Source organism: Oncorhynchus mykiss, chromosome 12 (genome assembly GCF_013265735.2).
Source record: "Oncorhynchus mykiss isolate Arlee chromosome 12, USDA_OmykA_1.1, whole genome shotgun sequence".
NCBI lineage: Eukaryota > Metazoa > Chordata > Actinopteri > Salmoniformes > Salmonidae > Oncorhynchus > Oncorhynchus mykiss.
Genome location: NC_048576.1, coordinates 48,444,536 through 48,464,323, shown reverse-complemented (window position 1 = coordinate 48,464,323; position 19,788 = coordinate 48,444,536). Strand labels below are relative to the sequence as shown.

Genomic DNA, 19,788 nt, shown 5'->3' with positions numbered 1-19,788 from the left:
TTTACAGCATATATAATAATCTACTAATTGCAACACTTACATAGAGTAGATTTTCTGTCAATTGCTGGAAGCACCATTTTACCAGGTCAAATTTCTGGTACAGGTAAATGTGCATATACAGTTGAAGTCGGAAGTTTACATACGCTCAGGTTGGAGTAATTAAAACATGTTTTTCAACCACTCCACACATTTCTTGTTTACAAACTATAGTTTGGCAAGTCGGCTAGGACATCTATTTTGTGCATGACACAAGTCATTTTTTCAAAAAATTGTTTACAGACAGATTATTTCACTTATAACTGTCACGACTTCCGCCGAAGTCAGTCCCTCTCCTTGTTCGGGCGGCGTTTGTCGGTCGACGTCAGTGGTCTTCTAGCCATCGCTGATCCACCTGTAATTTTCCATTTGTTTTGTCTTTGTTTTCCAGACACCTGGTTTCATTCCCCAATTACATGTTCATGTATTTAAACCCTCTGTTTCCCCCATGTTTTTGTACATGATTGTTGTTTGTCCAGGTCGGTATGTTCCGACTGGTTTTTACCGTGTGCTGTTTATCACCCGAGAGGTTATTTTTGAACTTTGTAAATTGTTTACGTTGTGCTGTCAAGTAAAGTGCATTGTTTCACTCATCTCTGCTCTCCTGCGCCTGACTTTATACACTAGCTACACCCACCATCTTGACAGAATCACGCACCAAACCATATGGAGTCAGCAGGAGCAGACACCCCCCCTGGCGCGTCCAGCACCATGCGGCCATGCTACAACATCTCAGCACTGCTATGGATCGCGTCCTACAGAATATGGATATTTGGGAGAGAAGAGGAGTTCCTCCAGCGCTTCCACCAGCACCACCAAGGGAACCCCTACTCACCCCTCCTTCACCCAGTCCCAGTGGAATTCGGGTCGCTCTTCCGAGGGAGTATGGACGGCTGCGGGATGTCAGGGGTTCCTACTCCAGCTGGAGCTCTACCTGGCAACCATCCAAACGGCACCTTCGGGCCGTGAGAGCGTGTCCGCCCTCATCTCCTGTCTTTCAGGGAAAGCCCTGGATTGGGCCAACGCCGTATGGGAGGAAGGAGACAGGGCCCTGATCGATCACTACCGTTGTAGTTTACGCGAGGACATCCGTCGGGAGTTGGCCTGCAGGGATACCACTCTCACCTTTGACCAGCTGGTGGACCTGTCCATCCGGTTGGATAACCTACTGGCTACCCGTGGATGTCCAGATCGGGGACTGTCGATTCCATCCCCCAGCACCACCGCTCCTACGCCCATGGAGCTGGGAGGTGCTGCAATTAGGGCGACTGGAGGAGGTGCCGGTCCATGCACCATCTGTGGCCACAGAGGGCACACTGCTAGTCGGTGCTGGGAGTTGAGGCAGCAGGCAGGGCACTCTCATGTCACCCCAGGTGAGTCGGCACCAGGCTCACCCAGAGCCCTCTGTTGCAAACATTGTTGTACATTAGTTTTCGCCGCATTCCCAGCATAAGGCGTTCGTAGATTCAGGCGCAGCTGGGAACTTTATTGACAGATCATTTGCCCATAGTTTAGGGATCCCTATTGTTCCAGTTGATATGCCCTTCCCAGTTCATGCCCTAGATAGTCGACAATTAGGGTCAGGGCTAATTAGGGAGGCCACCCCTCCACTGGGCATGGTGATGCAGTAGGGTCACAAGGAGAGGATCAGTCTCTTCCTTATTGATTCTCCTGCGTTTCCCATGGTGCTGGGCTACCCTGGTTGGCCTGTCATGACCCCACTATTTTGTGGCAACAGAGGGCTCTCACGGGGTGGTCACGAAAGTACTTGGGGAGGTGTTTAGGGGTTTCCGTTGGTGCGACCACCGTGCACATCCCCTCTGAATATGCTGATTTGGCTGTCACCTTCTGTAAGAAGAGGGCGACTCAATTACCACCCCATCGACGGGGGGATTGTGCAATAAATCTCCTGGTAGACGTAGCAATTCCCAGGAGTCAAGTGTATTCCCTGTCACAGGAGGAGATGGCGGCTATGGAAACATTTGTCTCCAAATTCCTGGGGCAGGGGTACATTCGGCCCTCCACTTCACCTGCCTCCTCGAGTTTGTGAAGAAGGATGGAGGTCTGCTCCCGTGTATTGACTATCGAGGTATCAACCAGATCACTGTTAGGTACAGTTACCCGCTACCTCTAATTGCCAGTATGATTGAGTCAATGCGCTTCTTCACCAAATTGGATCTCAGGAGCTCATACAACCTGGTGCGTATCTAGGAGGGAGACGAGTGGAAGACGGCTTTCAGTACCACCTCAGGGCACTATGAGTACCTCGTCATGTCATACGGGTTGATGAATGCTTCATCAGTCTTCCAGGCCTTTGTAGAATAGATTTTCTGGGACCTGAACGGGCAGGGTGTAGTGGTATGTATTGATGACATCCTGATATACTCCGCTGCACGCGCCGAGCACGTGTCACTGGTGCGCAGGGTGCTTGGTCGACTGTTGGAGCATGACCTGTACATCAAGAATGAGAAATGTCTGTTCTTCCAACAGTCCGTCTACTTCCTAGGGTACCTTATTTCCACTTCAGGGGTGGAGATGGAGAGTGACCGCATTTCAGCCGTGCGTAAATGGCCTACTCCCACCACGGTAAAAGAAGTGCAGCGGTTTCTAGGGTTTGCCAACTACTACCGGAGGTTTATCAAGGGTTTTGGTCAGGTAGCGGCTCCAATTACCTCACTGCTGAAGGGGGGACCGGTGCGGTTGCGTTGGTCAGCTGATGCAGACAGGGCTTTTGGTCAGCTGAGAGATCTGTTTACCTCAGCTCCAGTGCTGGCTCATCCGGATGTCTCTTTGGCGTTCATAGTGGAGGTGGATGCATCCAAGGCTGGGATAGGAGCCATGCTCTCTCAGCGCTCGTGTACGCCACCAAAACTACGCCCTGTGCTTTCTTCTCGAAGAAGCTCAGCCCGGAATAGCGAATATTTTACTTTGGGGCATTGGGATATTTTACTTTAGACCAGAGGAAAGAGTGCCTCCTACTGGCCATCCAACACAACTTCGATCAGCATCTTGTCACCCATCCAGGGACCGACCCTTCATGGGAGGTGTTACCAAATCCATTTCTCACATAGCGGCTGGCCAGGTGGCGGGCTGAAACCGACATGCCCCTGCTGACTATCATTAGGTAATGATGGATACCTTCCTAGCATCCTGCCCATGCTCCGAAACACCAGACAGACATGGCCCAGTGGCCCACAACGCCATTCCCCCAAACCAACACAGCTCAAGAAAAAAGAAGAAGAAGAGGAAGAAGAGAGAGGGGGAGTGTTCAAATTCAGATAGGATGAGCTGGAATTTTCTCTCCACTGTCTAGTGTTCTGAATCCACCGTGACAGCAGAACATTCAGAAAAATGGCAAAGGAGGAGGCAAGCTGAACATACAAATGGTCTCCTATCGTCATTTCTATTATATTGTTCATTTGTTTGGGTTTTGATGCTGTAATCATTCTGGGGCTCTACACAAATTAGATGAGCTTTATTAAAGCTTGTTTATACAATGGATAGCATTTGTATCGAGCCGATTTCTATCCGTTTGGAGAGAAAAAAGATTGCTCAAACGAAAATGGTCCCCCACAGAGAATCGTCATCCTTTTGTGTTAGATAAATATTTCAAGCAAATTAATAGAGGGGAATGTCACTAATTAGGTTTCTGTCCAACTATTTCATGTGGATGAATTACCTGATGCATGTCAAACCCGCTAGAGTCGATGTCCGTGAGGAAATCCAATTAGCATAATACAAAAATCCCCATAAAAATCAGTCAGTTTAAACTAGAGAATTTTTTTTGCATTGGTGAAAGGTAACAGAGCTTGAGCTGTGTTTGTCAGACCATGAGACATACCGATATCAGTCTTCTCACAAATCGTCTGTAGCATCCGGGTATGATCCCTCTGTGGAAAGGTGAGACTCTCACGAACACGGTTGTCAGTTGTTTTGCTTTAGGATGCCAAAAGGCCTCACAAGACTCGCCTGAAGGTCCCCCAGGACCATTTGAAAAAAATGTATGTAAGTGTATATGGCGACTGTTTAGTGACAAAAATAAGGGGTTAAATACATGTACAAAATATATATTTCCTGATCTTTTTATATCTCTCAGATATATGACAGACACTTCCTTGAGATTTTTTGGGAGGGACCATCTATTGTTCCATGTAGTGAATATGTTATTCATTGCGTTTGTATGAGCTAATAGCCATAAGGTCAAATAAAAATGTTCATCAAATATATATATAAATATTATACTTCCGTTCAAAGGTTTGGGGTGACTTAGAAATGTCCTTGTTTTTGAAAGAAAAGCACATTTTTTGTCCATTAAAATAACATCAAATTGATCAGAAATACAGTGTAGACATTGTTAATGTTGTAAATGACTTTTGTAGCTAGAAACGGCAGATTGTTTTGGGAATATCTACATAGGCGTACAGAGGTCAATTATCAGCAACCATCACTCCTGTGTTCCAATGGCACATTGTGTTAGCTAATCCAAGTTTATCATTTTAAAAGGCTAATTGATCATTAGAAAACCCTTTTTTCAATTATGTTAGCACAGCCTAAACTGTTGTCCTGATTAAAGAAGCAATAAAACTGGCCTTCTTTAGACTAGTTGAGTATCTGGAGCATCAGCATTTGTGGGTTTGATTACAGGCTCAAAATGTCCAGAAACAAAGTACTTTCTTCTGAAACTCGTCAGTCTATTCTTGTTCTGAGAAATGAAGGCTATTCCATGCGAGAAATTGCCAAGAAACTGAAACCCTTGTACAAAGCTGTGTACTACTCCCTTCACAGAACAGCGCAAACTGGCGATCAATGTTTGTCACTAAAGTACAGCAGACTACCATTCCCTCTCCAATCTAACACTTTTTTATATAGCCTGGGCCACTTTGACATTAAATATGAGGCAGATTGGTAGAACGGGAGGATGTTGAGATGAGGGATAACAATATCAGCTTGCTATGTATGAGAAGACATCAATCACCATAGCAAGGTTACAGTGACCAAAAAACTGCCACTGTTGGGGGGAAGAGTTCAGGGAGTTTGGGACGTCAATGTGCAATGGCTCTATGGCTGCAGGCAAGAGGCGGTCTCGTAGACGAGGTGGTGTGTGCTGCTTCTCCTCAGTTTGATTGATATTTATTGCTCGGCACAGGGGGTGAATACGTCTGGAGTAAAGGCTAATCCATGACAAAAGATTGATATTAATAAGCGCTAAACTCCTGAGGGGAGGGAAAATCCTTTTTGCTCTGAAAAACACTGGTTAATCTGCCCGAAGGTAGCCAGAGGTTCACACAGGACATATGTATGTAGATGTATGTAGCAAGGCTTAACTTCATGTTTTATTTAGCAATCTCTCACGGCACACCAAGGTAGATCTGAGCCTGTAATTCACTTTCATCCAACACGATGCTTGTGAATTGAAGTTTACAGTTCACTTTGCATTTTTCCTCTGAAAAGGTATTGATCGAGTTAGCATGCAACAACCTTTTTGCAAAGGTATTCGACAGGCACTTTGGAAAATGTCAATGATGAGATCAGTTTATTTTATTCAAATGACAAATCACACACATTGATTAGAATAAATAACTGGAAAACGTTTATGGATAACGATAGAATTTGCAGATATGTCCCATGTAATTTCACTAAAGAAACATGTCAAAGAAAACACTTGTGAAATTTGCCCCCAGCCCTCAATATAATGCTGATAGCTGGGATGGCTTATAAGACTTCATAATATAAGGGAAATACCCAGTCAGTTGTACAACTGAATGCATTCAACTGAAATGTGTCTTCCGCATTTAACCCAACCCCTCTGAATCAGAGAGGTGCAGGGGGTGCCATAATCGACATCCATGTCTTCGGTGCCCGGGGAACAGTAACTGAGCAGACACTGGCACTCCAGGTCATATGTTCCCTAATACAGAGGCTGTAGATAAACTATTTTGGGACTTTTATTCAGTACTGAAAGGCTGATGTCTGCCCACAATTATAAACCTGCCTGCAAAAATAAGGGCTTTCAAAAAGCATGTTCAGATCTAGCAGCCGACATGAGGAGAGACGAGACGAGACAAAACTAGACAGTTTTAGAATTTTGTATTGTAGAACAACTGACCAACACTTTTGTTAGACTTCAGTGCGGCTTTTGACATATTCGATCATAGTCTGCTGCCTGGAATACCTATGTGTTATGGCTTTACACTCCAGAGGATTTTCTTTAATGGAAGCCTAACCAACATAATCCAGGTAGAATCGGTCTAGGCCCTTACTTTTTTCAATCTTTACTAATGACATGCCACTAGGTTTGAGTAAAGCCAGTGTGTCTATGTATGCAGATGACTCAACATTATACACGTTAGTGACTGAAATGACTGCAACAATTAACAAAGAACTGCATTTAGTTTCAGAGTGGGTGGCAAGGAATAAGTTAGTCCTAAATATTTCAGACACTAAAAGCATTGTATTTGGGACAAATCATTCACTAAAGCCTAACCTCAGCTAAATCTTGTAATGAATAATGTGGGAAATGAGCAAGTTGAGGTGACTACACTGCTTGGAGTATCCCTGGATTGTAAACTGTCATGGTCAAAACATATTGATGATGTACAACAGTAGCTAAGATTGGGAGAAGTGTGTCCTGAACAAAGCACTGTTCTGTCTTCTTAACAGGTCCTAGCTTTGTTGCAACTGGACTACTGTTCAATCAAGTGGAAATTACAATTGGCTCAGAACAGGGCAGCAGGGCTGGCTGTACACAGAGAGCAAACATGAATAATATGCATGTCAATCTCTCCTGGCTCAAAGTGGAGGAGAGATTGACTTTATCAAATCAAACTTCATTTGTCACATGCGCCGAATACAACAAGTGTAGACCTTACTGTGAAATGCTTACTTACAAGCCCTTCACCAACAGTACAGTTCACAAAGAGTTAAGAAAATATTTACAAAATAGACTAAAGTGAAACATAATAATAAAAAGTAACACAATAAGAATAACAAAAAAGGGGAAACGGGTACCGAGTCAGGTTAGTTGAGGTGTTTTGTACATGTTTTGGTAGGAGTGAAGTAACTATGCATAGATATACCTTTTGCGACTAGCAATCCCGGATCCGGGAGCGTAATCATAGCCTCAAACAAATTAGCATAACGCAGCGGACATAAATACCTATTCATGAAAATCGCAAATGAAATATATTGAAACACAAGCTTACCCTTTTGTTAATCACACTGTCATCTCAGATTTTCAAAATATGCGTTACAGCCAACGCTAGACAAGCATTTGTGTAAGTTTATCATGGCAAAATGCTATGCTAGGCTCTGCTGGCAGCAGGCAACATTTTCACGAAAATAAGAAAAGCAATCAAATTAAATCATTTACCTTTGAAGAACTTCAGATGTTTTCACTAAGGAGACTCCCAGTTAGATAGCAAATGTTCCTTTTTTCCAAAAATATTATTTTTGTAGGCGAAATAGCTCCCGTTTGTTCATCATGCTTGGCTGAGAAATCGACCGGAAAATGCTATCAATACAACGCCGAACTGTTTTCCAAATTAGCTCCATAATATCGACAGAAACACAGCAAAAGTTGTTTAGGATCAATCCTCAAGGTGTTTTTAACATATATATTCGATAATATATCCGTCGGGGCAATTGGTTTCTCATAAGAAGCGATTGGAAAAATGGCTACCTCAGTATTTTATGCAAGATTTTCTGTGGGAGACACCATGTGACCACTTGCTAAATATGGTCCCTTACGGCTATTCTTCAACAGAAATGCGTAAAAAGACGTCACAATGCTGTAGACACCTTGGGGAATACGTAGAAAATGTAAGCTCATTCGTAGCTCATTCACAGCCATATAAGGAGTCATTGGCATGAGGCGGTTTCAAATAATGCGGCACTTCCTGATTGGATTTTTATCTGGGTTTCGCCTGTAACATCAGTTATGTTGCACTCATAGACAATATCTTTGCAGTTTTGGAAACGTCAGAGTGTTTTCTATCCAAAGCTGTCAATTATATGCATAGTCGAGCATATTTTTGTGACAAAATATCTTGTTTAAAACGGGAACGTTTTTCATTCAAAAATTTTAATATCGCCCCCTAGTCGCAAGAAGCGAGTAGCAGCAGTGTACAAAAGGGAGTGGGGGGGGGATAAACCGTCTGGACTGGAGTCTGACAATTTTATGGGCTTTCCTCTGACACCGCCTATTATATAGGTCCTGGATGGCAGGAAGCTTGGCCTCAGCGATGTACTGGGCCATACGTACTACCCTCTGTAGCGTCTTACGGTCAGATGCCGAGCACTTGCCATACCAGGTGGTGATGCAACCGGTCAGGATGTTCTCGATGGTGCAGCTGAATAACCTTTTGAAGATCTGGAGACCCATGCCAAATCTTTTCAGTCTACTGAGGGAGAAAAGGTTTTGTTGTGCCCTCTTCATGACTGTCTTGGTATGTTTGGACCATGATAGTTCGATGGTGATGTGGACAACAAGGAACTTGAAACTCTCGACCCGCTCCGCTACAGCCCAGTCGATGTTAATGGGGACCTGTTCAGCCTACCTTTTCCTGTAGTCCACGATCAGATCCTTTGTCTTGCTCACAATAAGGGAGAGGTTGTTGTCCTGGCACCACACTGCCAGTTCTCTGACCTCCTCCCTATAGACTGTCTTACCGTTGTCGGTGATCAGGCCTACCATTGTTGTGTTGTCAGCAAACTTTTGGAGTCATGTTTGGCCACGTAGTCGTGGGTGAACAGGGAGTACAGGAGGGGACGAAGTACACACCCCTGAGGGACCCAGTGTTGAAGATCAGTGTAGCAGACATGTTGTTGCCTACCCGTACCACCAGGGGGCGGCCCGTCAGGAAGTCCAGGATCCAGTTGCAGAGGGAGGGGTTTAGTCCCAGTGTCCTTAGCTTACTGATGAGCTTAGTGGGCACCATGGTGCTGAATGCTGAGCTGTAGTCAATGAACAGCATTCTCACATAGGTGTTCCTTTTGTCCAGTTGGGAAAGGGCAGTGTGGAAGCAAACTTAACATTTGTAAATATTTCCATGAACATAACAAGGTTCAACAACTGAGACATAAACCAAACAAGTTCAACAGACATGTGACTAACAGAAATGTAATAATGTGTCCCTGAACAAATGGGGGGTCAAAATCAAAAGTAACAGTCAGTATCTGGTTTGGCCATCAGCTGCATTAACTTCTAATGGCTTGGGGGCAGTATTTTGACATCTGGATGAGAAGCGTGCCCAAAGTAATCTACCTGTTACTCAGGCCCAGAAGCTAGGATATGCATATAATTGGAATTGGACAGAAAACACTCTAAAGTTTCCAAAACTGTTAAAATAAGGTTTGTGAGTATAACAGAACTGATATGGCAGGTAAAACCTGAGGAAAATTCATCCAGGAAGTGGGATTTCTTTGATGTGGGCATTTTCAATTGAATGCCTATAGCTTTTCTAATGGGTTAGGACCCAGATTGCAGTTCCTATGGCTTCCACTAGATGTCAACAGTCTTTAATTAAACGTTGTTTCAGGCTTGTTTTCTGAAAAATGAAGAAGAATGATTCCATTTTGTCAGTGGTCTGTAGAATCAAGCAGAGCTGGTTTGCGCGTGTGACCAATTGCGCGCCCTTCATTGTTTTTCTTTTCTATTGAATACGCTATTGTCCGTTTGAAATATTATCGATTATTTAGACAATTGACAACCTGAGGATTAATTATGAACATTGTTTGACATATTTCAACAACTATTAGGATGTATTGGTCTGCATGTTTAGACCGCCTGGAACAAAACAAACATTTATTGTGTAGCTGGGACTCTTGTGACTGCAACCATATGAAGATATTCAAAGGTAAGTGATTAATTTTATCGCTATTTCTGACTTTTGTAATTCCTTTGCTTGGTTGTAAAATGTTTGTATGCTTTTGTAAGTGGGGAGCTGACCTCAGACAATCGTATTGTATGCTTTCACTGTAAGCCTTTTTGAAATCTGACAAAGCGGCTGGATTAACCTCACTAGGGTAGGGGGCAGGAATCAGAATTTTGGATGGAAAGCGTGCCCAAAGTAAACTGCCTGCTACTCAGGTCCAGATAATAGGATATGCATATAATTTAGTAGATTGGTAGATTTGGATAGAAAACACTCAAAAGTTTCCAAAACTGTTAAAATAATGTATATGAGTATAACAGAACTGATATGGCAAGTGAAAACCTGAGGAAAATCCATTCAGGTAGTGCTATAATTTTGAAATGTCTCTTTTCCATTGAAAGCCTATCCACCATACAAAGACTTATGACGCAGTTCACGATCTCTATGGCTTCCACAACACGTGGCAAGTCTTTAAGCATTGTTTCAGGCTTCACTGAAAAATTAGGGAGAAACAGCACTTTCTATGAGTGAACAGTGGAATTTTCCAGACATGAGTCCAGCGCGTGCCCGGGAAAGCACCCTTCTTGTTTATCCTTCTCTATTGACAAAGCTTTTGTCCGGTTGAAATATGATCGATTCTATTATTTATGACAAAAACAACCTGAGGATTGATTATAAAGATCGTTTGACATGTTTCTACGAACTTTTATGGCACCTTTTAGATTTTTGTCTGTTTTGTCTGTCTGTTGTGACCACGCTTTGGTCCAATGTATTACTGAACAAAACGCACCGACAAAACAGAGGTTTTGAATATAAAGAGGGACTTTATCAAACAAAACAAACATTTATTGGGCAAATTTTAACACTATTTCTGACTTTTGTTACTCCTCTTCTTGCCTGCTAACTTTTTGTAATGATTTGTCTGCTGGGCGCTGTTCTCAGATAATCGCATGGTTTGCTTTTGCCGAAAAGCCTTTTTTAAATCTGACACAGCGGTTGGATTAACAAGAGGTTTATCTTTAAACTGGTATATAACATTTGTATCTTTTATGTATGTTTATTATGAGAATTTCGGTTTTGTTGAGTTTCACGCTCTGCAATTTCGCCGGATGTTGTTTGAGACAGTGTTTTACTGAACAAAATGCGCTAACAAAACGGAGGCGTTTGGATATAAATAGGGACTTGATCGAACAAAATTAACATTTATTGGGTAACTGGAAGTTTTGTGAGTGTAACCATATGAAGATCATCAAAGGTAAGTGATACATTTTATTGCTATTTCTGACTTTTGTTACTCGTCTACTTGGCTGGTTACTGATTGTAATGATTTGTCTGCTGGGCGCTGTTCTCAGATAATCACATGGTTTGCTTTCACCGTAAAGTATTTTTGAAATCTGACAACGTGGTTGGATTAACCAGAAGTTAGTCTTTAAACCGATGTATAACACTTGTATGTTTCATTAATTTTTATAATGAGTATTTCTGTTTTTGAATTTGGCGCCTTGCAATTTCACCGGACGTTGGCCAGGTGGGACGGTAGCGCCCCACACCCCTAGAGAGGTAACAAGACAGAGATGGCCGCCTCGCTTCGCGTTCCTAGGAAACTATGCAGTGTTTTGTTTTTTTACGTGTTATTTCTTACATTAGTACACCAGGTCATCTTAGGTTTCATTACATACAGTCGAGAAGAACTACTGAATATAAGATCAGCGTCAACTCACCATCAGTACGACCAAGAATATGTTTTTCGCGACGCTGATCCTGTGTTCTGCCTTTCACCCAGGACAACGGAATGGATCCCATGCAGCGACCCAAAAAAACGACTCCGAAAAAGAGGGAAACGAGGCGGTCTTCTGGTCAGACTCCGGAGACGGGCACATCGTGCACCACTCCCTAGCATTCTTCTCGCCAATGTCCAGTCTCTTGACAACAAGGTTGATGAAATCCGAGCAAGGGTAGCATTCCAGAGGGACATCAGAGACTGTAACGTTCTTTGCTTCACGGAAACATGGCTCACTGGAGAGACGCTATCGGAGGCGGTGCAGCCAGCGGGTTTCTAGACGCATCGCGCCGACAGAAACAAACATCTTTCTGGTAAGAAGAGGGGCGGGGCGTATGCCTTATGGCAAACGAGACATGGTGTGATGAAAGAAACATACAGGAACTCAAATCCTTCTGTTCACCTGATTTAGAATTCCTCACAATCAAATGTAGACCGCATTATCTACCAAGAGAATTCTCTTCGATTATAATCACAGCCGTATATATCCCCCCCCAAGCAGACACATCGATGGCTCTGAACAAACTTTATTTGACTCTTTGCAAACTGGAATCCATTTATCCGGAGGCTGCATTCATTGTAGCTGGGGATTTTAACAAAGCTAATCTGAAAACAAGACTCCCTAAATTTTATCAGCATGTCGATTGCGCAACCAGGGGTGGAAAAACCTTGGATCATTGTTACTCTAACTTCCGCAACGCATATAAGGCCCTGCCCCGCCCTCCTTTCGGAAAAGCTGACCACGACTCCATTTTGTTGATCCCTGCCTACAGACAGAAACTAAAACAAGAGGCTCCCACGCTGAGGTCTGTCCAACGCTGGTCCAACCAAGCTGACTCCACACTCCAAGACTGCTTCCATCACGTGGACTGGGACATGTTTCGTATTGCGTCAGACAACAACATTGACGAATACGCTGATTCGGTGTGCGAGTTCATTAGAACGTGCGTTGAAGATGTCGTTCCCATAGCAACGATTAAAACATTCCCTAACCAGAAACCGTGGATTGATGGCAGCATTCGCGTGAAACTGAAAGCGCAAACCACTGCTTTTAATCCGGGCAAGGTGTCTGGTAACATGACCGAATACAAACAGTGCAGCTATTCCCTCCGCAAGGCTATCAAACAAGCTAAGCGTCAGTACAGAGACAAAGTAGAATCTCAATTCAACGGCTCAGACACAAGAGGCATGTGGCAGGGTCTACAGTCAATCATGGACTACAGGAAGAAATCCAGCCCAGTCACGGACCAGGATGTCCTGCTCCCAGGCAGACTAAATAACTTTTTTGCCCGCTTTGAGGACAATACAGTGCCACCGACACGGCCTGCAACGAAAACATGCGGGCTCTCCTTCCCTGCAGCCGAGGTGAGTAAGACATTTAAACGTGTTAACCCTCGCAAGGCTGCAGGCCCAGACGGCATCCCCAGCCGCGCCCTCAGAGCATGCGCAGACCAGCTGGCCGGTGTGTTTACGAACATATTCAATCAATCCCTATACCAGTCTGCTGTTCCCACATGCTTCAAGAGGGCCACCATTGTTCCTGTTCCCAAGAAAGCTAAGGTAACTGAGCTAAACGACTACCGCCCCGTAGCACTCACTTCCGTCATCATGAAGTGCTTTGAGAGACTAGTCAAGGACCATATCACCTCCACCCTACCCGACACCCTAGACCCACTCCAATTTGCTTACCGCCCAATTAGGTCCACAGACGATGCAATCTCAACCACACTGCACACTGCCCTAACCCATCTGGACAAGAGGAATACCTATGTGAGAATGCTGTTCATCGACTACAGCTCGGCATTCAACACCATAGTACCCTCCAAGCTCGTCATCAAGCTCGAGACCCTGGGTCTCGACCCCGCCCTGTGCAACTGGGTACTGGACTTCCTGACGGGCCACCCCCAGGTGGTGAGGGTAGGCAACAACATCTCCACCCCGCTGATCCTCAACACTGGGGCCCCACAAGGGTGCGTTCTGAGCCCTCTCCTGTACTCCCTGTTCACCCACGACTGCGTGGCCACGCACGCCTCCAACTCAATCATCAAGTTTGCGGACGACACAACAGTGGTAGGCTTGATTACCAACAACGACGAGACGGCCTACAGGGAGGAGGTGAGGGCCCTCGGAGTGTGGTGTCAGGAAAGTAACCTCACACTCAACGTCAACAAAACTAAGGAGATGATTGTGGACTTCAGGAAACAGCAGAGGGAACACCCCCCTATCCACATCGATGGAACAGTAGTGGAGAGGGTAGCAAGTTTTAAGTTCCTCGGCATACACATCACAGACAAACTGAATTGGTCCACTCACACAGACAGCATTGTGAAGAAGGCGCAGCAGCGCCTCTTCAACCTCAGGAGGCTGAAGAAATTTGGTTTGTCACCAAAAGCACTCACAAACTTCTACAGATGCACAATCGAGAGCATCCTGGCGGGCTGTATCACCGCCTGGTACGGCAACTGCTCCGCCCACAACCGTAAGGCTCTCCAGACGGTAGTGAGGTCTGCACAACGCATCACCGGGGGCAAACTACCTGCCCTCCAGGACACCTACACCACCCGATGTTACAGGAAGGCCATAAAGATCATCAAGGACATCAACCACCCGAGCCACCCCGCTATCATCCAGAAGGCGAGGTCAGTACAGGTGCCTCAAAGCTGGGACCGAGAGACTGAAAAACAGCTTCTATCTCAAGGCCATCAGACTGTTAAACAGCCACCACTAACATTGAGTGGCTGCTGCCAACACACTGACACTGACTCAACCCCCAGCCACTTTAATAATGGGAATTGATGGGAAATGATGTAAATATATCACTAGCCACTTTAAACAATGCTACCTTATATAATGTTACTTACCCTACATTATTCATCTCATGCGTATATACGTATATACTGTACTCTATATCATCGACTGCATCCTTATGTAATACATGTATCACTAGCCACTTTAACTATGCCACTTTGTTTACATACTCACCTCATGTATATACTGTACTCGATACCATCTACTGTTTCCTGCCTATGCTGCTCTGTACCATCACTCATTCATATATCCTTATGTACATATTCTTTATCCCCTTACACTGTGTATAAGACAGTAGTTTTGGAATTGTTAGTTAGATTACTTGTTGGTTATTACTGCATTGTCGGAACTAGAAGCACAAGCATTTCGCTACACTCGCATTAACATCTGCTAACCATTTTATTTATTTTTTATTTTACCTTTATTTAACCAGGCAAGTCAGTTAAGAACAAATTCTTATTTTCAATGACGGCCTGGGAACAGTGGGTTAACTGCCTGTTCAGGGGCAGAACGACAGATTTGTACCTTGTCAGCTCGGGGGTTTGAACTCGCAACCTTCCGGTTACTAGTCCAACGCTCTAACCACTAGGCTACCCTGCCGCCCCAACCATGTGTATGTGACAAATCAAATTTGATTTGATTTGATTTGATTTGAAGTTAATCTTTAAACCGATGTATAACACCTGTATTTTTTATGAATGTTTACTATGACTATTTCTGTATTTTGAATTCGGTGCTCTGCAATTTCACCAGATGTTGTCGAGCTGGGTCGCTAGCGGAATGCCTGCGCCAGAAAGGTTAAATACTGCAGTGCATCTCCTCCTCATGGACTGTACCAGACGTGCTCTATGGGATTGAGATTCGAGCTCTTCGCTGGCCATGGCAGAACACTGACATTCCTGTCTTGCAGGAAATCACGCACAGAATGAGCAGTATGGCTGATGGCATTGTCATGCTGGAGGGTCATGTCAGGATGAGCCTGCAGGAAGGGTACCACATGAGGGAGAAGCACGTCTTCCCTGTAACGCACAGTGTTGAGATTCCCTGCAATGACAACAAGCTCAGTCCGATGATGCTGTGAAACACCACCCCAGACCATGACGGACCCTCCACCGCCAAATCGATCCTGCTACAAAGTACAGGCCTTGATGTAACGCTCATTCCTTCGACAATAAACTCGAATCCGACCATCACCTCTGGTGAGACAAAACCGTGACTCATCAGTGAAGAGCACTTTTTGCCAGTCCTTTCTAGTCCAGCGACGGTGGGTTTGTGCCCATAGGTGACCGTGTTGCCGGTGAGGACCTGCCTTACAACAGGCCTACAAGCCCTCAGTCCAGCCTCTCTCAGCCTAATGAGGACAGTTTGAGCACTGATGGAGGGATTGGGCGTTCCTGGTGTAACTCAGGCAGTTGTTGTTGCCATCCTGTACCTGTTATGTTCGGATGTACCAATCCTGTGCAGGTGTTGTTACACATGGTCTGCCACTGCGAGGACGATCAGCTGTCCATCCTGTCTCCCTGTAGCTCTGTCTTAGGCGTCTCACAGTACAGACTTTGCAATTTATTTCCCTGGCCACATCTGCAGTCCTCATGCCTCCTTGCAGCATGCCTAAGGCACGATCACACAGATGAGCAAAGACCCTGGGCATCTCTCTTTTGGTGTTTTTCAGAGTCAGTAGAAAGGCCTCTTGAGTGTCCTAAGTTTTCATAACTTTGACCTTAATTGCCTACCATCTGTAAGCTGTTAGTGTCTTAAAGACCATTCCACAGGTGCACGTTCATTAATTGTTTATGATTTATTGAACAAGCATGGGAAACAGTGTTTAAACCCTTTACCATGAAGATCTGTGAAGTTGTTTGGATTTTTACGAATTTTCTTTGAAAGACAGGGTCCTGAAAAAGGGATGTTTCTTTTTTTGCTGAGTTTACGCATATGTATAATGCTCAGCTTATGAAAGCATCTTGTCAACAGAAGACATTACTGATTGAGGCAACTCTTGTGACATGTTGTTCAATTAATTGGTGGCCATGTATGTCTGCATACCTGCAGTTGTAAGAAGCTCACGGCCCACTCTAAGTCTCCAAAGCCATTTAAAGCATCCGTTACCTCTGATAGCGCAGTGCTATCCCCTTTTAGCCCGGTAATTGGTGGCGGTGGGTCCCCTGAACGCTTGGGGGGGGGGGGATTTCTACAGATCTAATTAGCCTCAAGGGCCCCTCCTCTGGATCGTGTCCCTGGACTCTCTAATATTCAAAAGTGCCACCGCCACCCGGCCACTCTTAGATGGGGTTCAATGTTTAAATGTCACCAGTAGAGGGCATTTTCATCCCAGCGATAATGCATGGAGTCACAAGGGTCTCTGGTTTCGGTGTTTTTTACAGTCCCTTGGTTTATCTGTAGTTCAGGTCCAGGCAGGCTGTAGTGTGTTGGGATATTATTATGGGTCGGCAAGTAGAGTTATTTTATTATGAGTGTGAAAAGAAAGTTCAGGCTATTATGGAAACAGCACTGCCTTGTCTCATGCAGCACATAAAACTTGTGTAATGGATTACCAATGCTGTGTATGAACACAGAGCACTTGTGCAGTTTGGGACATTGTATTGGGAGGGTATTGCAATGTATATTATAAATGTTCAAATAACAGGGTTAAAAAAGGAATCCCCCAGTATGTCTAGCACCTACCTTCAACATCCCCCCAAAAACATTGAAGCTGGAGTTGGGATTAATGGTAAACCATCCACTCTGGTTATGAGAGCACAAGAAGGTGAGGCTGTCACGCTTTGGCGGTTGGCTAACGCCTAGTCTCCAACTGTCTCCAGCATCGGAGAAGTGAAATGCGGTGATTGACCCTGACAGCGTCCATACATTAACTTCATTACCTTACGGGGCTGCTGGTAGCTTGGTGTGCAACTTTTTTCCAAAGCGAGACGATTTGTCTGGGATTAAATGTCAGGCTAATGGCTAGGCCTGGGGAGGAGGATGATTTGCCTCCCTCTCCCGCCCTCCCAACCAGGAAATAAATATAAAAGCAAATGGTGTCATTGTTATCTATAATTAATCATTTTAATGGAGCCGGATCGCCAACAACTTAACTCTCCCCCCTTTGACCTCCCCACTAAGTAACCAGCTTTAGATTAGTGGGCAAAAATGTTACCACTGAGGGAGGGAATAATGAACTGATACCTCTAGAATATATCATGCTTTAAACAAGGGAGGATGAATCGATAATTCTAATTAGGGTGCTCCTCCCCTGCCTCAGCCCAAGGCACAGGAGGGTTTGCATCGGAGGGTTCCATCGATTCCAGCCCAAATGATGGTTGATAGAAAACAGATTGGGGCAGTTTGGCATCACCTGATTAGGCCTGATTTGAGGATACACCCATGATTTATCTCTAGCCAATTAATGTTCTTTTCCATCCCCCTTTTCAAATGATTACTGAGCAATTTCAATATTACTATATTCCTAACTCTCCTCATTTTCTTCCCCCTATCCCTTCTTATCACTCACTTTAAGTGTGCCCTCCAAACGGCACCCAGTTCCCTATATAGTACACTACTTTTGACCAGGTACCATTTTACTATGGTTGAAAGTAGTGCACTATAAAGGGAATAGGTGCAATACGGAAGGCAACCTTAATCCTCTAAAATGCACTCTCTTCGGGTTCCCCAGATCTACCATTTGTCCTACCTGCTGTGAAACAGGTTGAAACCGTTTTGCAAGTGTAATGTGTTATGCGGCATGAACAGGAAGTTCACTCAACACTCTCTCAGATATCTCACCTATATGTACCATCAACTTGAGATACAGTGGTTGGCTTTCCCATTAACCTAAACCTTGCGGAACATACACACAATGGTTCAATGATCTTGAACGTAATCTAATAGTACTGTAGCTGTGTCTTACCGAGCACAGTCAGTCGGGCGGGGCGTGTTCTGATAGCTGCCTGGATGGCCTGGCACTCAAAGAAGGCGTCGTCCTGCATTTCAGTTCTCTGAATCAAGAGGTGGTATTCTCCCTTGCTGTGGTCTCCCACAATGTCATAGCGTGGGTAGCCTGGAACACAAGAACACACATTGTTACTCCCGCATCACTGCACGCACACACATACCCACACACATACTCACCCGCACACACACATGCACGCACACACACACGTTCATGCACACACACTATCATGTACACACCACACTCACAGACACACACACACACACAACCACATCTTCATTATGTAAGTTCACACGCTAGCGTTTCCAATTATCCAGGGCTATGGATTGTCATGACTACTAGTTTAAAGAAACAAAATTAAAGAACATTTGGTTTTCCAGATCGAGATTGTTATTCCTTTCATGAGAACACACCCAAACAATTACAATGGAGAACACACACACACACACAACTACAATTATATACTGTATGTGATGTGTGCTGCTTTATTGTTGCTTTCCACTCCTTTAAGATAAGACGTCTTTAGCACAGCAAAAGATGAACGTACAGTAATTACTTTCTCGGTTCACCTACAAATAGCATTGGAAGCTGAGAGGAGAAAGGAGGGTGACATTTCTTTTTTTCTTCTTCAAAATTAATTTGGTCTTCCACAAAAAAAATTGAGCAGCTGTCAGAAGACGAGCGGACTCAATTCTCCCATTGCCAATTGCGTCTAGTCCAGTGTGTGCAGTAATGGCTATTATAACCCTGTTTTAAAAAAATATTAGAGATATGTAATATCTATTTGCTGTTTATTCAACTGCCCATGGATCAATGGCAAGACTGAATCATCCATAAGCATTTTACCAAGCAGTAGTGTATGGGGAGGCGTAAGTGAGTTGAGTAGGAGAGACCAACTCCCTAATATGACAGGCGCCTACGTATAAGGCCTAATAGTAATCCTAGTAGTCAGACCAACCTATGTTAATAGGATGCAGAACAACATTTCTCCTCATAGGAAAATGATTAAATTCAAAAAACTTCATTTGACTTGACCCTCTCACAAAGCATGTGGGTTACATTTACATTAGGGCATAAACACTTTCTAAACCCTTTGGAAAGGGTACCTTCATGTAAAGAGTTACCAGCACATGTAGTCACTTCTATTTCTGCGAGGGACATGATTCTGCTCAGTGAAAAGACCTGTCCCGATTTGTCATAGACGCTTGCAAAAAACTTGAATGAGCAAGCCTTCCTTCATGGACTGGCCTCTGTAAAATGGTATAGAATCAGCTTGATCCCCTATGTCGAAGACGCTTGGCCCGTCTTTTTTTATATTTTCAGTGGTATTGTTAACAAACACA

General features: G+C 44.3%; 1 protein-coding gene across 2 annotated transcripts in view; it reads right to left on the bottom strand.

The window, feature by feature from the left end:
- The window catches only part of LOC110538905 (kin of IRRE-like protein 3), a 300,951-nt gene that overhangs the window by 118,377 nt on the left and 162,786 nt on the right, over window positions 1-19,788 (bottom strand). For both annotated transcript variants that reach the window (XM_036937674.1, XM_036937675.1), the window contains exon 3: window positions 18,404-18,553. In XM_036937674.1, coding sequence (XP_036793569.1) covers window positions 18,404-18,553 — 150 coding nt within the window. The remainder of the gene's footprint in view (window positions 1-18,403; window positions 18,554-19,788) is intronic.